The sequence below is a fragment of the Balearica regulorum genome, chromosome 1 (assembly GCF_011004875.1).
Source record: "Balearica regulorum gibbericeps isolate bBalReg1 chromosome 1, bBalReg1.pri, whole genome shotgun sequence".
Taxonomy (NCBI): domain Eukaryota; kingdom Metazoa; phylum Chordata; class Aves; order Gruiformes; family Gruidae; genus Balearica; species Balearica regulorum.
The window spans coordinates 89289033-89305931 of NC_046184.1; the positions used below are offsets into that span (position 1 = coordinate 89289033).

A 16899-nucleotide genomic window follows, 5' to 3' on the forward strand; every position below is an offset into this window, starting at 1 on the left:
AGGGGAATACTGGGCAAAGACTGACAAGGTGGTGCTGGCAGGCAGCAGATACAGAAGAATGATTTCTGATGCCAGTCAAGTATTGTGGGGTTCATGCTGCATTCTGCAGAGCAATATAACATCAATAATACTGTATTTCAAAAGAAAACAGTTTAATTCTTCAAAGATTCATGTGGCCTTCATTTTGGTGGGGGGAGCTGACTTGACTTACAGCCAGTGGAATCCCTTGCCTTGCAACTGTTGTTAATTTTGGTAGGAATAGAAGTAGTAAAGCCTGTGCATTGCCAGGCAATGTATACAGACATAACATGGGGTAGTGGTTGTACTTTCTGATCTAAAAAGAAAAAGGGAAAAAAAAAAGACTGGGAGTGCAGAGCAAAGCAGGAAAATTATTTGCCTAAAATCATGCAGCTGATTTATGGCTGAGCTAGGATCAGTTTAGTTTCTGACCAGAGTGGATTCTTGCTGTCTCTTTCATGTTTTTTCGTAAGTTCTTTTCAGGAAGTCAGTGAAGGCACAGCAGTGGAGGGCAGTAGAAACTAACTCTCTCCTTCCTTTTTTTGTCTCGGTCCAGGTTAAGTTGTGTTTTCTGACGTTTGAAGAGCAAACAGCACCATGGCTCCATGAATTGCAAAACTGCAGAAAGTGTGGCAGCCCTCCCTACCTCCAGCTTTCCTTCCTTCCTGTGAAGTTCTTCTCGGGACCTTTGGTTTCATCCCCACTGGGCACACAGTGGGCTGCCTCGGCATCAGAGCAGAAGCAACAGTTTGCGGATCAGGGAGAGCCATGGCCTTGAGCTTGTATGTCTTTCACCTCTTCTATAAGTTCAAAGTGTTGGTGCTTGTCACTTTGTGTTTGTTGGTGCTATGGGCCACATTCAGTTACTTTGTGGACTCCAGACCGGACATTTCTAAAGCTGAGAGTATGATGGAGGATTTCAGAAAGGTAACTAGCCTGGAGGACAGTCAAAAAGAAGAGAAGATCGAATCAATTGTGAAAGTTCCCACGGTGAAGTCATTTCACGGTCACTGCCCAGCTCTATCTCCATACCTGCGTAAGTGATGGTGCTTTCGTCTCCTTTCCAACAAGTTAATCTGCTTTGGTACTGCTGACTTAGTTTTCTTCTTAGTCATTGTACAGTTAGATGCTTTTCCTGTGAAACAAATACAACCCAACTGGTTGCAGTAAGTGCTTCTGGGTGAGGAAGCAACTTGTGGCACAGAGTGCCTGTGCTGGGTCTGACTGGGATAGCAGCCCATATGGCACTATGCTTTGCATTTGTGGATAAAACAGCTTTGGTAGTGCACCAGGGACTTGGCTACTGCTGAGCAGCGTTTGCACACTGTTGAGGCTTTGTCTCTTTCTTGCCTGGCCCCCTAAAATCTGGTAGGCTGAGGGTGAGCAAGAGGTTGGGAGGGAACACAGCTGGGACAGCTGACTCCAACTGACTGAAGGAATATTCCATACCATTTATTGTGCACAGCAATAAAAGCCCAGGGAAAGGAGCAAGTGGGGGTGTTCACAGTTATGGCGTTTGTCTTCCCAACAACTGCTATACGTGCTGAAGTCCTGCTTCCCAGGACGTAGCTGGACATCTGCCTGCCTATTGGAAGTAGTGAATGAATTTCTCATTTTGCCTTGCCTTGTGTGCAGCTTTTGCTTTTTTATTAAACTGTCTTTACCTTGACCACAAGTCTTTTCACCTTCCCTCAGTTTTTTGCCTTTTCATTATTGATGTACTTTTGTCTCTCTATCTTGGCAATTGAAAGACTTCACAGCTGCATTACTGTTAGCTGTACTTACGGTGAAGGTTCAAATAGGTGACTTTCCTTGGTTTGCCCCTTTTTTTTTTTTTTAGTCCACTATTTTTTTTTGTCTTGATATTGCTAGCAGCACCAGGCTTCTGCTTTGCAGTACCAAGTCATTAAGTCATTGTTGTCTTCCTCTTTCTTTTTGTGAACCTGATGAAGGATTTGTTTGGGAAGCTGGATTCTTTCCTCCTCCCCCATGTAGTCCAAAAAGCTGCTGGGTAGCTGCACACCCTGACCCCCGGATGTGTTTGCTTAAGTAAACACACTGTGGCTGTAGCTGTTGCAGTTGCCTGCATTGTTCTTTTTCATGGCTTGGCCAAGTCCAGAGGGGCTGGAATGATAGCTCAGTGGAAGAGAAGTGATGGAAATTTCATTTGGCTACAGATAGCCTTGGTACATTTTACCTTACAAATTTATGGCCTGATGCTTTTGTTCATGCTTTAAGTAGAGATGATTTCTCACAGCCACAATAATTTGTCTCTTTCCATTTCCCTCTCCTCTGCTTTACCCTGGCAGCTGTTTCTGACCAATCCTCCTGCAGTAGGGTGGAACCTCTTGATTTTTATTTTTTTAATATATTTTTTATCATCATTAATCTATAATCACTTTAAGCAATTAAACACTCAATACCTGGTTGTTCCACTGCCCGTGTAATGTCCTTGTAGCACTACTTTTCTCTTGGAAAGGCAGAGAAACCAACTGGGGCTTGAACTTGGGTTTCTTATGCTGATTACAGAGTGCTTCATTAGGTGACTGCACTAGCCACGACCAGAAATGGCTTGGGAAAGCTTCTTGTGTTTCTCCTACAGGAGGTGCCAGCAAACTCACCTTCAAAGCATCTCTCACACTAGAAGAAGTGCAAAAGGAGAACCCTCAGGTAGCCAAGGGCCGGTATCACCCTACGGAGTGCTCAGCATTGCAGCGTGTGGCCATTGTCATCCCATACCGCAATCGAGAGAAGCATCTGCTGTACCTCCTGGACCACCTCCACCCCTTCCTACAGAGGCAGCAGCTAGACTACGGCATCTACGTTATTCACCAGGTGAGGCAACTGTGCAGAGACATGTTTGGGTGGGGATGATGTGCTCTGCGGTCCGAGAGGCATGCTGCTGCCTCTAGTGTCTAACATCAGTCCTCCAAACCTGCTTCAAACACCTCTACTTGTTGAGGGATGCAGCGGTGCATGCAGCCATTGCTGGTAGCACTATGGGATCTCAGCTGCTGTTAGCAAAGCTGGGAAGTATTAACAACCTGTCTTTAACTGGTGTCCATTTCTCGGTCTAAGTAACTTACTATTTCTGAGTTAGCGTTCGAGGTGAGCATCTTTTGCATTACTAACGCAACTCACTTCTCTTGCACTATACACATACGTAACTAGGCTGACATGTTTTCTGTCTTTAAATTTGGAGTTGTTCGGATTGAAGGCTTGAGTTTGTATCTAGCTCTTCTCTCCCATCTGCTTGCTGGCTGTTGTGCTTAGTAAGCTGTGTATATCATGTGGTTGTACTTATTCTGCTGTCTCAAGCTAAACATGCCAGTTATTGCTTGTATGTACTTCACTTGCCCAGCAAGGGCTGTGGGAAGAAGTACTTGTGGCAGAGTGTTTGGTTGCTGAAAGATGTATTAACTTCTTTATTTGCCTTCTTTCTAGCTCTGCTGAATCAGCAGCTAAAATTTGACCATACAGACTCGTGCCGCATTGTCTTTCATCCAAGGTGCTTATGTTCTGGTCACATGAGCTAAAAGCAGTATAGATTTTTCTTTTGTAATATGTTGTCTTTTTCTTGGTCTTTTATTGTTCTTTCTTTTACTATCACTTGCATGTTCTGTTTTGACATTAAACAGATTTTTCAGACAGCAGAAGAAAAAGGTGATAATATATTTTCTCTTTCCTTCTGTTTAGAGGCTAGAGTCAATTAACCATTATGAGGCAGTGCATTCTAGGTGAAAGCTTACACTTTTGCTCAATGGCACAGGAGAACAGCAACAAGAGTCATGGCAGGATATATACTTCCAGTTGGAATAGGCTGTTCTTCCATTGTTTAGAGTCATCCTGTGGCCCATAGAGTAGAAAAACTGAGACTTTTTTTCTGCATTAGTATGTACTGTAACCATACATATAATGGCTCACTAGCAAGCAGTGGTTAGCTAAATCCTTGGGAGAATGGGCATATGTTCTTTCTTTATTGAAATATGAGGTGGAGAATGGCTGTTGTCACGTTAGCAAAAAGTAATGTAGAAAGATGACAGTTTTGTCTGATGTGAGCAGCAGTGTTGAGTCTGGACTTGTTCTATCAGAGTTTTGACTTGGAAGATTGGAAGCTTTTGCTTAACCTTTCCATGTAGGTAGGGATACCCAAAGACTGGGAAGTGGGTCTAACAAAACTCTCTTTTATGGCAAATCCATTTTCACTCCTCATTTGTCATGTCATTAGTTGCTTTAAGTATCTCTTGAGGAAAGCTAAAAACAGGATTTAACTATTAAAATACAGAGTTTACTTTGGAAGAAGAAATGGGCTTTTTATATTTCTCTCTGTGAGCTGTTGAAGGGCATACTCCAGATCTCTTCCTTATGGGCTACTTGTAACATCTTGAAAATTGTGTGTTTCTCTGTACAAATGTGTGCATACATGAGTACAGTGTTGGGAAAAAATGTGTGTTTGTAATCCCTGAAGGGTGAATAATTTCTTTTGCAACATAATTTTGTCTTGTGGTCAGTTTTCTTCTTCCATAGAAACAATTATCTCCTCAATAAAAGATGAGAATAAACTTTGCTATTTGTTCAGCATGTGGTCTAACATTGAAAACTGCCTTTCCTGGAAAGCGATTTTAGTTTTAGTTTGGCTACCTCTGTGCAGGAAGTGGGCTGTGGGGCCTGACTGTACTGATGCGGGAGACAGAACTGCAGCAGATGGTAGATGCTGCTGCTGAACTAGGCTGGGTTTGATACTCAATACAATTGAAGTTCTCTGTATGTTCTTTACCAGTCATCTGAATTGTTCTGTTAACTCGATAACCTATGTTTTCATCATCAGGAGAAGATTATCTGATGGATATTTTCATATACAGGACACCCCCCCCCCCCCCCAAATCGAACCCACAAAAAAACCCCTCAAAACCAAACCCACAAAAAAAACCCCCCAAAAAAACCCCAAACAAAACCACCTCACACAAACCCCAAACTACTCAAAAATTTGACATCATAGATTTTTCAGTGAATTGTATTTGAATTTTTCTGGGAAAATTCCTTCCTTGACTGAGAATGGAAGCAATTAATTATCCCTGTCTTAATTTCTCAGAACAGGCACTGGGCTGTATTTCCCGAACTGCAGGTGTGGAGCCATAAATCCCATAAATCTTTGTGCAGGAGCAGATGGCTATTGCCATTGCAACAAATTGGCGCTTTAGAGCAAAGCGTTCCTTTTTAGAATGATAAAATGTGTTTTGTATGTAACTGCTTTTCCCTACAGCTAACTGTCTCCCAGTCTGGCAAGGCCAGCTTCTTTCTCATCATCCATGGAGCCTCTTTCAGTCCAGGCAGCTTCTAGCAAATGTCCCCTTTCTCACAAAAATTGCTTTTTTTATTTTTTTAAGTCCATCAGGTTCCTAGCTCTTGAAAATGACTGTCCTGTCAGCTTCTGGGAGCACAGGGCTTGGCCCTCTGAATCCCAGGTGGGAATTTGAAGCAACTCACCGCCTTGTCCTTGGGAGCAGAAAGCCTGCTACAGGCTGGCACATGTATACAGCACAGTAAAAAATAAATGGCAAGATAAGCATGCCTGTTGCTTAAGAGTGGATGGTGTCATGTCAGGTGTGTGTATATATGTATACCTCATAGGTGAAAAGTGGTATTTTTGAAAAACAAAGACACTAACTTATAGCAACAGCAAGCAATGAAGATTTGTAAAAGTCAGGTGGAGCTCTGTGCTAGGGGGAGTCCCTGTGCAGCATAATTATTAGGTTGTAGATAGCAGTTAAAAATGAAGACCTGCTTTTTATTTCCCACTCTGCCACCTACTGTGTGACCTAAGGAAATACAGTGAAGTCTTTAAGCATTGTTGTCTATACTGCGTGTACAAGCATAAATCATCTGTGAAGGGTGCTCTGACATCTATAAACCAATCTGTATGGGAATAATGTTTTTTTGGGGGTGTGTGTTAGGGGGTTTTTGTGTTGGTTTTCTTTGTAGGTTTTTTGATACTTTTTTTTTTTTAAACTTCCATAAGCCTTACTGACACAGTTGTATGGAGAACCAGTTTGTAAACTGTTTACTGATACCTCTTTTGTTATGTAGCCTGATGGGAACTCCGGGACAGGAGCAGCAATAGCAGTGAAATTGCATCATGCAGCATGCATACTTCTGCCCACATAACTGTAGGCTCTCCTAGGCCCTGGCTGTGCTTGTTCATGACAGGTAGAGACTGAAGAAACTCTTTGCATTGTTGGTCACTGATGCTGTATCTAATGTTACGGGGTAGCTCTTAGTGTAGTTACTGCTGTAAAGGCTGTGACACGTGAATACGGTTGTGAACTATGCAATTTGAATAAAAGCCCAGGAGCAGTTCTAGTTCAAAAGGTTTGACACCTTCTTCAGAGTTTTAGGCTTTTTTTTTCCATTCTCTTCCACAGGCTGGCAACACCAAATTTAATCGAGCTAAACTGCTGAATGTAGGATACCTAGAGGCCCTAAAAGAAGCAAACTGGGACTGTTTCATTTTCCATGATGTGGATCTGGTGCCAGAAAATGACTTTAACATTTACATGTGTGACAAACAACCAAAGCACCTTGTAGTTGGCAGGAACAATACTGGATACAGGTAGGAAACGAGGAATATGAAAGGAATACCAACTGGGAAATGCCACGTTACTGATAATGTTCCTCTTCTGATGGAGCTGTATGCTGGTATCTACCCTTCCTCCTGACACCAGGTTTCTGGTGGTAACGCTTTGCCTCCCTGGGTTGCCTTCTGACAAAAGATAACTGTACTGACATCTTTGAAGTCAGCTCCGTGGTCATCTGTATGAATGATCATTGTCATCATTCTGATTTCTGGGGTGAGGTAAATGGCGTTCTGAGAGGAAAGGAATGTGCCAGAGGTTGTGCAGAGACCTGTCAAAGCTAGAAATATATTTGCAGTCTCCTGGTCCTATGATTGGATGGTGTCATCTTACTATTGTGCTAATAAAACTTGCCACTTAACGTTTTGCTGTTGAAGAGGTAATGTCTGATATTGAGAGCTCGAGTGTGAGAATTTGCCAAGGGATAGGCTTGTCCTTTAATTATTTGGCTGGACAGTGTCTAATACAGGATCATTCTGATTTTTAAATGGGTCCCCTAAGTGCTAGTGCGATATAAATAATTTAAAGTGGAAAGTCATGTTCAGTCCACCTCAGAGGAGAAAAAGGCTCCGGAGTTTGGTGAATTTAATGACTAGAGTGTTTTCATTGAACTTGCTTCTTTCAAGATTCACCTCTTATGTCACTCTCAATATTAATTAGAAGTGGGTTTTTCAAACACTGATCTCAAAGTACTTTGAAGTAAAGCCCTGCTTCACTTCTGGGTTTCCTTTGTTAAATATATGAGAAAGAGGTGGGATGTGCAAATTCTTATACAGAGTAACACTCACTTTCCAGTCATTTAGTGAAAACTGGAACAAGCACAGATGAACTGGGCTCATGACAGGTTTTGGGAGCGCTGCGCCTTGCAGAGGGGATGCTGGGGGCTACAGGATGGTCAGTGCACCAAAGCAGCAAACACTGCTTTGGTTATTTGGCAGGCATGTAGAATCCAGGCTAATAATGTGGCACAAAGCTTGAGGTGCTTTACTTAACCTCCTGTGCTTTGTTACTTCAAGTGTTTTGCTTAGTTAAGCATGCAGATGGATTTTTGCTTTTACTAAGTGGCGCTCTTACTATTAATTTCCTCAGGTTTCTCCTGTTTGTGGAAAGGAGCTGTTAGTTATAGGTCAGCTTTAAGCTTTGGTTTTAAAGAGTACAGACAAAACATTTTTGTTGTGAATACCCTGCACTGGTATTTGTTAGGATACTGATAGTTTGAATGAGATTCATACTTTTCTGTGTCACTGCCTCTGTTTACACATCTGTGAAGTGAGGATAATAATGCTTTACTTCCAAGGGAATTCCTGGCTATGTCTAGAGGAATTCGGATCCTGAGCTCAAGAATGATACCTAAACTGAGCTGAGACCACAGGCTGAAATCCCAGTTGGGTGACCTCGGTGTTTTGCTTAGGCTGAGGTGGGCACACTGAGACGTGTTGCTCAGATGAGGTTGAGCAAACTGAAGTCATAAGTGTTCTGCATTAACACAAAACATCGTAGGCAGGAATGTGGGATTTTTGTGTGTTTCGTGGGGGGGTTTGTTTGTTTTTCTTCCAGGAGGATATCTTCTGTGGTGAGCAGCCGTGCTGCTTTGGAGAACAAGTTTTAAATTCTTTAGAAATAAAGAATAGAGAATAACTCAGGTTTAGATCCTTTAGAAAAAAGGTTTATGTATTAAAACTTTGAAGGTAAGGGTGGAAAAACTTCATCTAAGCTATTTCCTTGAGACCAGCACAATATCTTTTCCTAATGACCATTTTTATTGTGTGGTTTCTTCAGTCCAATTTTAAGTCTCAAAAGAGTTGATACTCTCTTATCCCCAGGGAAGAGGTGGTTGAATACTTAAAGGTGCATTTTTACAGACTATGTCGCCTTGGAGCAATACATGCCTGGGCCCTGCCGGTTCTGCTCTGCCTGAGGAAGGTTGCATGAGCAGCAGCACTGTCCTGTTAGAGCTCTGGCTCCTTTGGTGTCTGCCTCTCCAGTGGTCCAGGGGAGTTAAGGGTGCACAAACAAGCAGTGGGGTGCGTGTGTGTGCATGGGCCGTCAGTTCCCAAACCCTACCAGGCTGCTGGAGATGTGGGACTGTTGGTGAGTGGCAGTGCAGCCTGAAACCCTGCAGTTGCTGTTTATGGGACCTCCTTGCTGTCCCTTCCACCTGTTCACTGTGTTTCTCTAGAGCACCCCTAGTAGAAGTCTCAAGGTGGTGATGCATAATTAGAACTTGACAAGGCCTCCACTACCTTGTGGTTGGTCTCCTCTAGGAGAAGAGATAAAGGAAGGGAGCAAGAAAGAGTAAAAATTCCAGAGGCAGAAAAAAAAATGCAGGTAGAGCACATGAGAGACTGCATATACCTAGAACAATCCTTTTTTTTGTATGTTTATATAGGTAACACCATCTTCTGGGAAGTAAATCACAGTCCCAGCAAATGATGGTTGAGTTTTTTTTCAGACAACTGGAAGAATCCTCATGTACAGAGGCCCTGGTTCTCATGGAAGATTCTAATTGTCCTGATATCTGCTGGAAGGGCAACACAACAGTAATCCAGGAGACTTCTGAAGTGAATTGATGATAACTTCCTGACACAGGTGATCAGAGCTGATGAAGGGAGGTGTTCTGCTGAACTTTATACTTAGAAACAAGGAACAACTGGTCAGGGATGTTAGAAAGGTTAGAAACAAGGAGGGAATGAGGCAGGATCACAACCATGGACTTTCTGTTCAGGGATCTGCTTGGAAGAATCACTTGGGATATGACCCTGGAGAGAAGAGGGGTTTGGGAGATCTGCTAGATCTTCAGGGGTTGCCTCCTTCAGGCTCAGGAATGGTCTGTTCCCGTGTGCAGAAAGTCAAGCAAAGGCAGATGGAGGCCTGCATCAATGAAGAAGGAGCTCCTGAGAAAACTTGAACAGAAAAAGGAGATGTGAAAAAGGTGGAAGCAGAGTCGGGTGACTTGCAAGGACACACAAGATGCTGTCTAAGCATGCAGGGGTTAGGAAAACCAAAGCCCCTCCAGAGTTGAATCTCACAAGCAACATAAAAGGCAATGTGAAGGGCTTCTTCAGGTACATCAGCTGCTGGGAAGCATAGGGAGAATGCGTGCCTGCTGTGTGGCAGGGGACCTGGTGACAAAAGACAAGATACCAGTGGAAAAGTCTGAACATCATAAAGCCCTGTGACCTTATGGGATGTATCCATGAGTGCTAAGGGAACTGTCTGCTAACATTGCGAAGTCATTCTGTTATCTTTGGAAGGCCATGATGACTGGGGGAGGTTCCTGAGGACCAGAAGAAAACAATCATCACTTCTACCTTCAGGACAAGCAAGAAGGAGGATTTGAGGAACTACAGGCTGGTCAACCCCACCTTTTAATCCCTGGGAATGTGATGAAGCAAATCTGTTCACAAGTCATGCCTGACCAGCCTAATAGCTTTCTCTGATTTGACTAGTTTGGTGGATGAGGGTGGAGTTAATGGATAATGTTTATCTTGACTTATAGGAGACAGTGTCGAAAGCCTTAACATCCCCATTGACAAAGTGATGAAGTATGGACTAGTGAGTGGGCAGTGAGATGGACTGAAAACTGGCAGAAGTGCTGGGCTCAAAGGGTTCTGATCGCTGGAGCAAAGTCTGGCTGGAGGCCAGTTTTTTTAGTGGTTTACTCCAGAGTTTGATACTGGGGCTGGTACTGGTTAATATCTTCATGAGTAACCTAGATAGGGCAGATTGAAAACTTGCTGAGGGTGCAAAAGATAGAAATCTTGGAGGGGTGGTTGATGTACCAGGGACTTTGTCAGGCTGGAGAATGTGGTTGGAGGCCAGCTGTCTGGAAAGCAGCTTTACAGAAATGGATGTGGGCCAGCAATGTGCCATCATGACAAAGGCCAGTAGCATCTTGGGCTGCATTAGGAGAGGTGTTGTCAGCATGTTGAGGGAGGTGATGGTTCCCTTCTACTCAGCACCACTGAGATGACATCTGGAGTGCTGGGTCTAGTTCTGGGTTCCCCTGCACAGTAAAGAGGTGGACATACTGGAGCGAGTCCAGGGAAGAACCATGAAGATGATTAAGGGATTGCAGGGACTGACATGACAAGAGAGGCTGAGAGTGCTGGGACTGTTCAGCATGGAGCAGAGACGGCAGAGGGGGATCTTGTCAATGTATACGCATATCTGAGGGAAGAGAGTAAAGAAGGTGGAGCCAGACTCTTCTTGGTGAAAGACAAGAGGCAATGGGCACAAACTGAAATACAGGAAATTCCATTTAAACATACAAAAAAAGCTTTTTTTTTTTTTCTTTTCTTGTGAGGGTGGTAAAATATTGGAACAGACTGCCCAGAGAGGTTGTGGAGTCTCTGTCCTTGGAGATGGTCAGAACCTGAATGGAAATGGTCCTCAGCAACTTGTTCTAGCAGACCCTGCTCTGAGCAGAGGGGTTGGACTAGCTGATCTCCAGAGGCCCCTTCCAACCTGAGCAATTCTGTGATGCTATGACAGGAGCAAAAATCAGTCAGGAAAAACAGTCAATGAGGGAAGTTGCATGTGGTGTTTTTGGGGGGGTTTAAATTAGATTAGTGGTAAACCAGAAATAACAATAAGCACTGCACCTTTGCTTGTCTGGATACATTCTAGCCTGCGCAATTTGTTCATCTGTTTAGATTCACATACATCTAGAAATGAAAATCTGCATCTATGTACGCATCACCTCTGAAGTTGGCAGTGGTGATGAAGTAGAGGCTGTGTTGTAATGCTTACCTTAAGGGCCAAGAAAGAGGAGGGTATCGTAAAAAGCAATTAGCAAAATGGTGTAAGATAAATAAGCATGGTATGTAAATATCTTTAAAAGTAGATGCAGTTTCCAGAAGAAGGAAGGTAGAAGTTAGAAATTCATCTCCTTCAGAGCTGAACTCCATTACATTACGTTATTAAGTAACTTGCACCTGTACCTTACCTTGGAATTGGTCCTGCAATATCCCATAGTGTGTGCCCCCTTGCTGTGATCTGATTTCATTCCAAGTTTTTCAGATTCAGCTCTAAGACAGTCAATGGCTTGCTATCATTATTGCAAAGCTTGCACTGTATCAGTGCGTAGCTTTGTTCCTTTTCTACTCTGATGAGTCCTTGAGGTGAGGTGTCTTTTTGGCTGGCAAGGGGAGTCGTGTAAAGGGAGAGAGAAAAACTCTGCTCTCTGTTGGAGGGTTCTGGTCTAAACCAAATCACCATCCTTTTTGTGGAAAGAGGAGAACAAGACCTACCCCATGGATTTGTGTACCCTTAACTCTGTGAAAGACAGGTCTGCAATCCAGAGTTTCAGGGTGATATTTTCTTTGTTGGTAGAACTTGACTTTTAATTCTTCATTCTCTCTTCTTGTGTACTTCTAGGTTACGGTACCAGGGATATTTTGGAGGTGTAACTGCTCTAACAAGAGATCAGTTTTCCAAGGTGAATGGATTCTCTAACAGCTACTGGGGTTGGGGTGGAGAAGATGACGACCTTCGAATCAGGTAACAAATAAATAAATAAAAGGCTAGAGGGAAATGGGTGTGCGAGGGGAGGCTTTGATTTAAAATATAAAAAAATTGGTGTGACTTCACACCTAGCCTCCAAAGGTGGAACATGACAGGAGCCTTCAATGCAAAGCGGTATCCCAGTGTGGATTTGGAGTGGGACACGCACTTCTGTGAAGAGTTTCCTCTGAAAGGGTTAGGCATGCCTGAGGCCTGGTCCTCTTCCTGACAGCACTGTCGGCTGGGTGTGGGGTTTTGTTTTGGTAGTTTTGGTTGGTTTGTTTTGGTTTGGTTTTGTCTCAGCTACACAGCATTTGCATTGTTGCTTAGAAATCGCTCATAACCAAAATAGCAAGATTGAAGTCTGGAGTGTGACTTGACAAAGAGACACAAAAGTATTGAGTTCTAATACTTTGCAAGAGCATGGGAGTGGTTTGGTTTTGGTGGGATTGGGGTTTTTGCATTCATTGAGTACCACGATTTATTTCAAGCAGGGCTCAGTTTGCGTGTGGGTGATGATGATGATAGTTAAGATAGTGAACAAGTTGAATTTTAGAAAGACTGCATGTATAGGCATATGCCCTTTGCTCTTGTTAAAACTAGTTTTGCAGATGTGCCTGTTGAAGTAGGAGAGGCTTGGTAGTTTGAGAGGTTGACTGGGACAAAAGCCAACAAAACTTTTATGTTGATCTTCTACCTGTTGCCTAGGAGGAAACCTCTAATCCTGCATTGTTGTTAGTGAAGGAAGGGAAAAAACCCAACAAACCACCCCCCCCCAACCCTGCAAGCTCTGCTGGCAGAGCCTGTCAATTTGTAACTTGGGTGTACTCTGTCATTCTGACGTGTTTATCCTTTTCAGTTATTTAAATATGCAAACAAACATTTGGGGGACATAAAATTCATACCCCTGGTGATAGTAAATAATTACACCGGTGAAATCAAGTGTGTTAAAGTTAGGAACTTCCAAATGAAAGTTTTTCTGTGTGTCAGTTCAGCAGATCAGTCAGCTGTGTATCAAGAAATCTAAAAGGACATGGATTCCTGTCCCTCCTTAATCACAACTTTTTTTTTTTCTCTCTACCCCCTAGCTAGACACACTACGATCCTCTTTTCTGTGACCTCTTGGGAGTTGGCTTTGATAGTGGTAGGGGATGGCTTGGTACCATCTTATTCCCCAGCTTCCTGAGAAGTGTCAGTTAGTGAGTAAGCAAAGCTGATAGTGGTGTTATTTCAAATGTTCCTGTGGGCAGCAGAGAACCAGCTGTGTGGCACTTCAGGAGGATTTACTAAGGGTCTCCACAATGTTTGCAAGTGGCTGGAACCAAAGGGGCTACAAAGATGATTAATGAACTAGATCATCTGTTGTATGAGGAAAGGCTGAGAGAGCTGGGTCTGTTTAGCCTGGAGAAGAGAAGACTGAGAGGGGATCTCATCAACACTTATCTAAAGGGCAGGCATCAAGAGGATGGGGCCAGACCCTTCTCAGTGGTGCCCCGTGACAGGACAAGCAGCAACGGGCACAAACTGGAACTCAGTAAGTTCTATTGCAATATGAGAAAAACTTCTTTCTTCTGAGGGTGACAGAGCACTGGAACAGGCTGCCCAGAGAGGCTGTGGAGTCTTGTTCTCTGGAGATATTCAAAACCCACCTGGATGTGATCCTGTGCAACCTGCTCTAGGTGATCCTGCTTTAGCGGGGGGATGGACTAGATGATCTCCAGAGGTCCCTTCCAACCCTTAATGCTCCGTGTGATTCCATGATGCTTGCTTGTGCATGGCACCTCATAACTTTGCAGCTGTTGTGGTCTTGGTGTGGAACCAAATCGTATGACCCAGAGTGCACACTGCAACTGGACTTGGCTGGTGTCTTTCCTCTTGGGTAGATCTTGCACTGGGCTGGTGACAGTTTGCGGCAGGTAGGTAACGGGAAGCTTGCTCTCTCAGTGGGTTTGTGTGGAGATCCTTGCAGCCTTCCTCTGTGAAGACAGAAGATGGCAGCAGCCCCTTCAGTATCTTCAAGAACTCAGGGCCAGTGCTCTAGTTTGTACTGTTTTGCCTCTATGCTAAATGTGAAGGTCTCCTTTGGGCCCTTTCCTAAAGTGTGCATCACAAAGAGATTTTCAGATGGCTTATTTGATAATTTACTGCTAGAGTCATTGGAAAGCTATAGGAGCTCAGTTTCTTCAATCCTTGGCTTCCTATTGCTTTCAGATGCTGATGTGACTAGCAAAGACCTGGGCTATTCCTTAATTGCATTGACATGAAGCTAATAACCCTTTCTGCTGACAGAGCAAAATTGTTGTGCTGCACAGATACACTTAAGGCCAAAAGCTCCAACCAAGTACCTGATGTCAGACACTTAAATCTGTGCATGGGGCTTAGTGTTTCTGGCACTGTTCTCAGAAATAAATTTTTCTTCATGTCAACAAATAAAAATTTTGCAGCTGTCTGCCAACCATTAAAAAAGATTATTTCTTTTAAAGTGGCAAACTATCAAGTGTACAGCTTTATTGCAGGAGTTGAGATGAACTTGTTGTAAAATGTGTGGAATTTTGCTACAGACCTCCTAGGTTTAATACAGGGCAGTACAAACTAGACCAGATGATACTAAATTAAGTGTACTCTGTTGTATAATGTGTGCTTAAAGCTCTACATGATCTCTACTGTAGTAACTACCTGTGTCTGTTCAAAAAAAAAAAAAAAGGAGTATCTGTCATCCTACTGGACTTGTCTTCCAGAAACACAGCTCTGAGCCCCATTTCTCTGGCAAAATGGGTTGTGGAAGAGATGAAGATGAGTTTCCTACAGTTCTCTGTGCTTGCTTTGATGACATCTACAAGAGATGAAGTCTCCAAATGTTGTAATTTTTTTTCCTTAAGAGGTTGTTTATAGGTGACATCTTGCTCATGGCACTATTTTTTCTTCCAGGGTTGAGATGCAGAAGATGAGAGTGGTGAGGCCATCTGCTGATGTAGCCAGGTACACGATGATCTTCCACAAACGAGACCATGGTAATGAGGAGAATGGAGAGAGGTGAGTCAAAGACAGTGTTCCACCTTGCATTGTTGTGGTATGTGACTAGGAGCCAGGCACCTGGCGGCCACATTCTTTGCTCTAGGCCAAATAGGCATTTTGTGGTACCCAGAGGTTTTGGGTGACACCACTGTGACACCATTGTTCACAGCTCATAGCTGCTGTTCTGTGCACGAGATCTGCCTAGAATTGACTGGGTGATGTTTAGAAACTTCCAAAGTTATAGTTACATGGATGTGACTTGAGCAAATGATTTCAGAGATTAAACCAAAGGACTTCTTTTTCCCCATGGCTGATTGTCCATGCTGAGGACAGGAAATACAGAATGGCTGTATTTCTGCCTCTAATTTTACTAGTAGTGGGAAAGAGCTCGAAATTCCTTTCCTATGCATGTCGGTGAAGATGTTCTCCTCTTTTGTCCTCAGGATGAAGCTTCTACGTCAGGTATCTAAGACGTGGAAAACAGATGGGCTGAACTCTTGTTCATATAAACTGCTCTCAGTGGAACATAACCCTTTATATGTCAACATCACAGTAGATTTCAGCAGGGAGCTGAAGATCTTCTAAGGGCAGCCACCACTGGTTACAGGAAATGGCAGCAGATCATGTCTGTGGCTGCTGTTGCAGCAGATGACTCCTGGTACTTTGCTTGAAAGAGTACTTCAGTAGCACAGAAGAAAGTTTTTCTTCACAGTAGCTAATTGGTTGAGAATTTCCTTTTGTGAGGACCGGAGATAGGAACTGACCCAAGGGCCAGGTCCTTGTGTTCTTCTAAGCACTTTCTGCTGGGATGTTTGCAAAAGTGTCCTTGTTTGGGCTGGTCCACTGGAAGGACTTGAACTAAGTCTCCTGGAAAAAAAAAAAAATTCTTCTTGCAACTATTCCTAAACTTATTGTTGTAGGGGGAAGGCAGCCTAGCGCTGCCAAGACTTCAAAAGGAACAGGCCAGTCTTTCTTTCATTAAAAGCACAAGAATTCTTCAGCAACTACCAACTTGCTGAGAAAAGCTAATTTTTTTCCAGCCTGAGGGAAAACTGCTTATATGTGAGGGAAGGGCAATAATGGTAATAAGCAAGATGATGTTAAAAATCTCTCAATAAATACACTCCATTGAATTCAAAAGGCTTCTCTTGTCCTTTGTGAGCTCAGCTAACCCTGCTGTGGGACTGCTGAAGTGTCCTGTGGCAAAAGAAAAAAAGTCTCTGTTCTGCAGTAGGCTGCAAGTAAGTGGTGTGTTTGTTACTCTGGAGAGATCGGGAAGGAAATGCAGTGACCGGCTATGTCAGATGGAAAGAAATTCCTGTCCACACTTCTTAATGTTTTGGGCCACACTGTTAGCAGAGTGCATATTTGTGTATGTACCCAGGCCACTATTATTTGTGATTCTGGTTTTAGAAGATTAGTTAAAGTCTGTGGTTAACTAACTGTTCCAGTATGCTGCAGGGTTACTACTAAAATCTTGGATTAGAGCACTTTCCTTAATGCATTATACCTAACTGTCCTTACACCTGCTTGTTGGATATGCATCCCTTGCAGGTAGCTGTGAAGCCAGGGTTGGGAGAGTTTCTCTTAGGACACACTATATTAAGAATTACAAGACAAAAAGCAACTTTGGCGTACTGTAATATTGAAGAATGGTTCTCTAGATAGTTGACACATTAGTCCAACTGTAGAGAAAGCTGCAGCTTTAAATAAATTCTTAGGTGTTAGT

General features: G+C 43.2%; 1 protein-coding gene across 1 annotated transcript in view; it reads left to right on the plus strand.

Annotated features, from left to right (window-relative positions):
- The window catches only part of B4GALT4 (beta-1,4-galactosyltransferase 4), a 33130-nt gene extending 16820 nt beyond the window's left edge, over positions 1 to 16310 (plus strand). The window contains exons 2-7 of the mRNA XM_075765261.1: positions 575 to 1054; positions 2621 to 2853; positions 6441 to 6628; positions 12030 to 12152; positions 15084 to 15188; positions 15614 to 16310. Of these exons, the coding sequence (XP_075621376.1) occupies positions 787 to 1054; positions 2621 to 2853; positions 6441 to 6628; positions 12030 to 12152; positions 15084 to 15188; positions 15614 to 15755 (1059 nt within the window). The 5' untranslated portion in view covers positions 575 to 786 and the 3' untranslated portion in view covers positions 15756 to 16310. The remainder of the gene's footprint in view (positions 1 to 574; positions 1055 to 2620; positions 2854 to 6440; positions 6629 to 12029; positions 12153 to 15083; positions 15189 to 15613) is intronic.
- Positions 16311 to 16899: the final 589 nt, after the last annotated feature.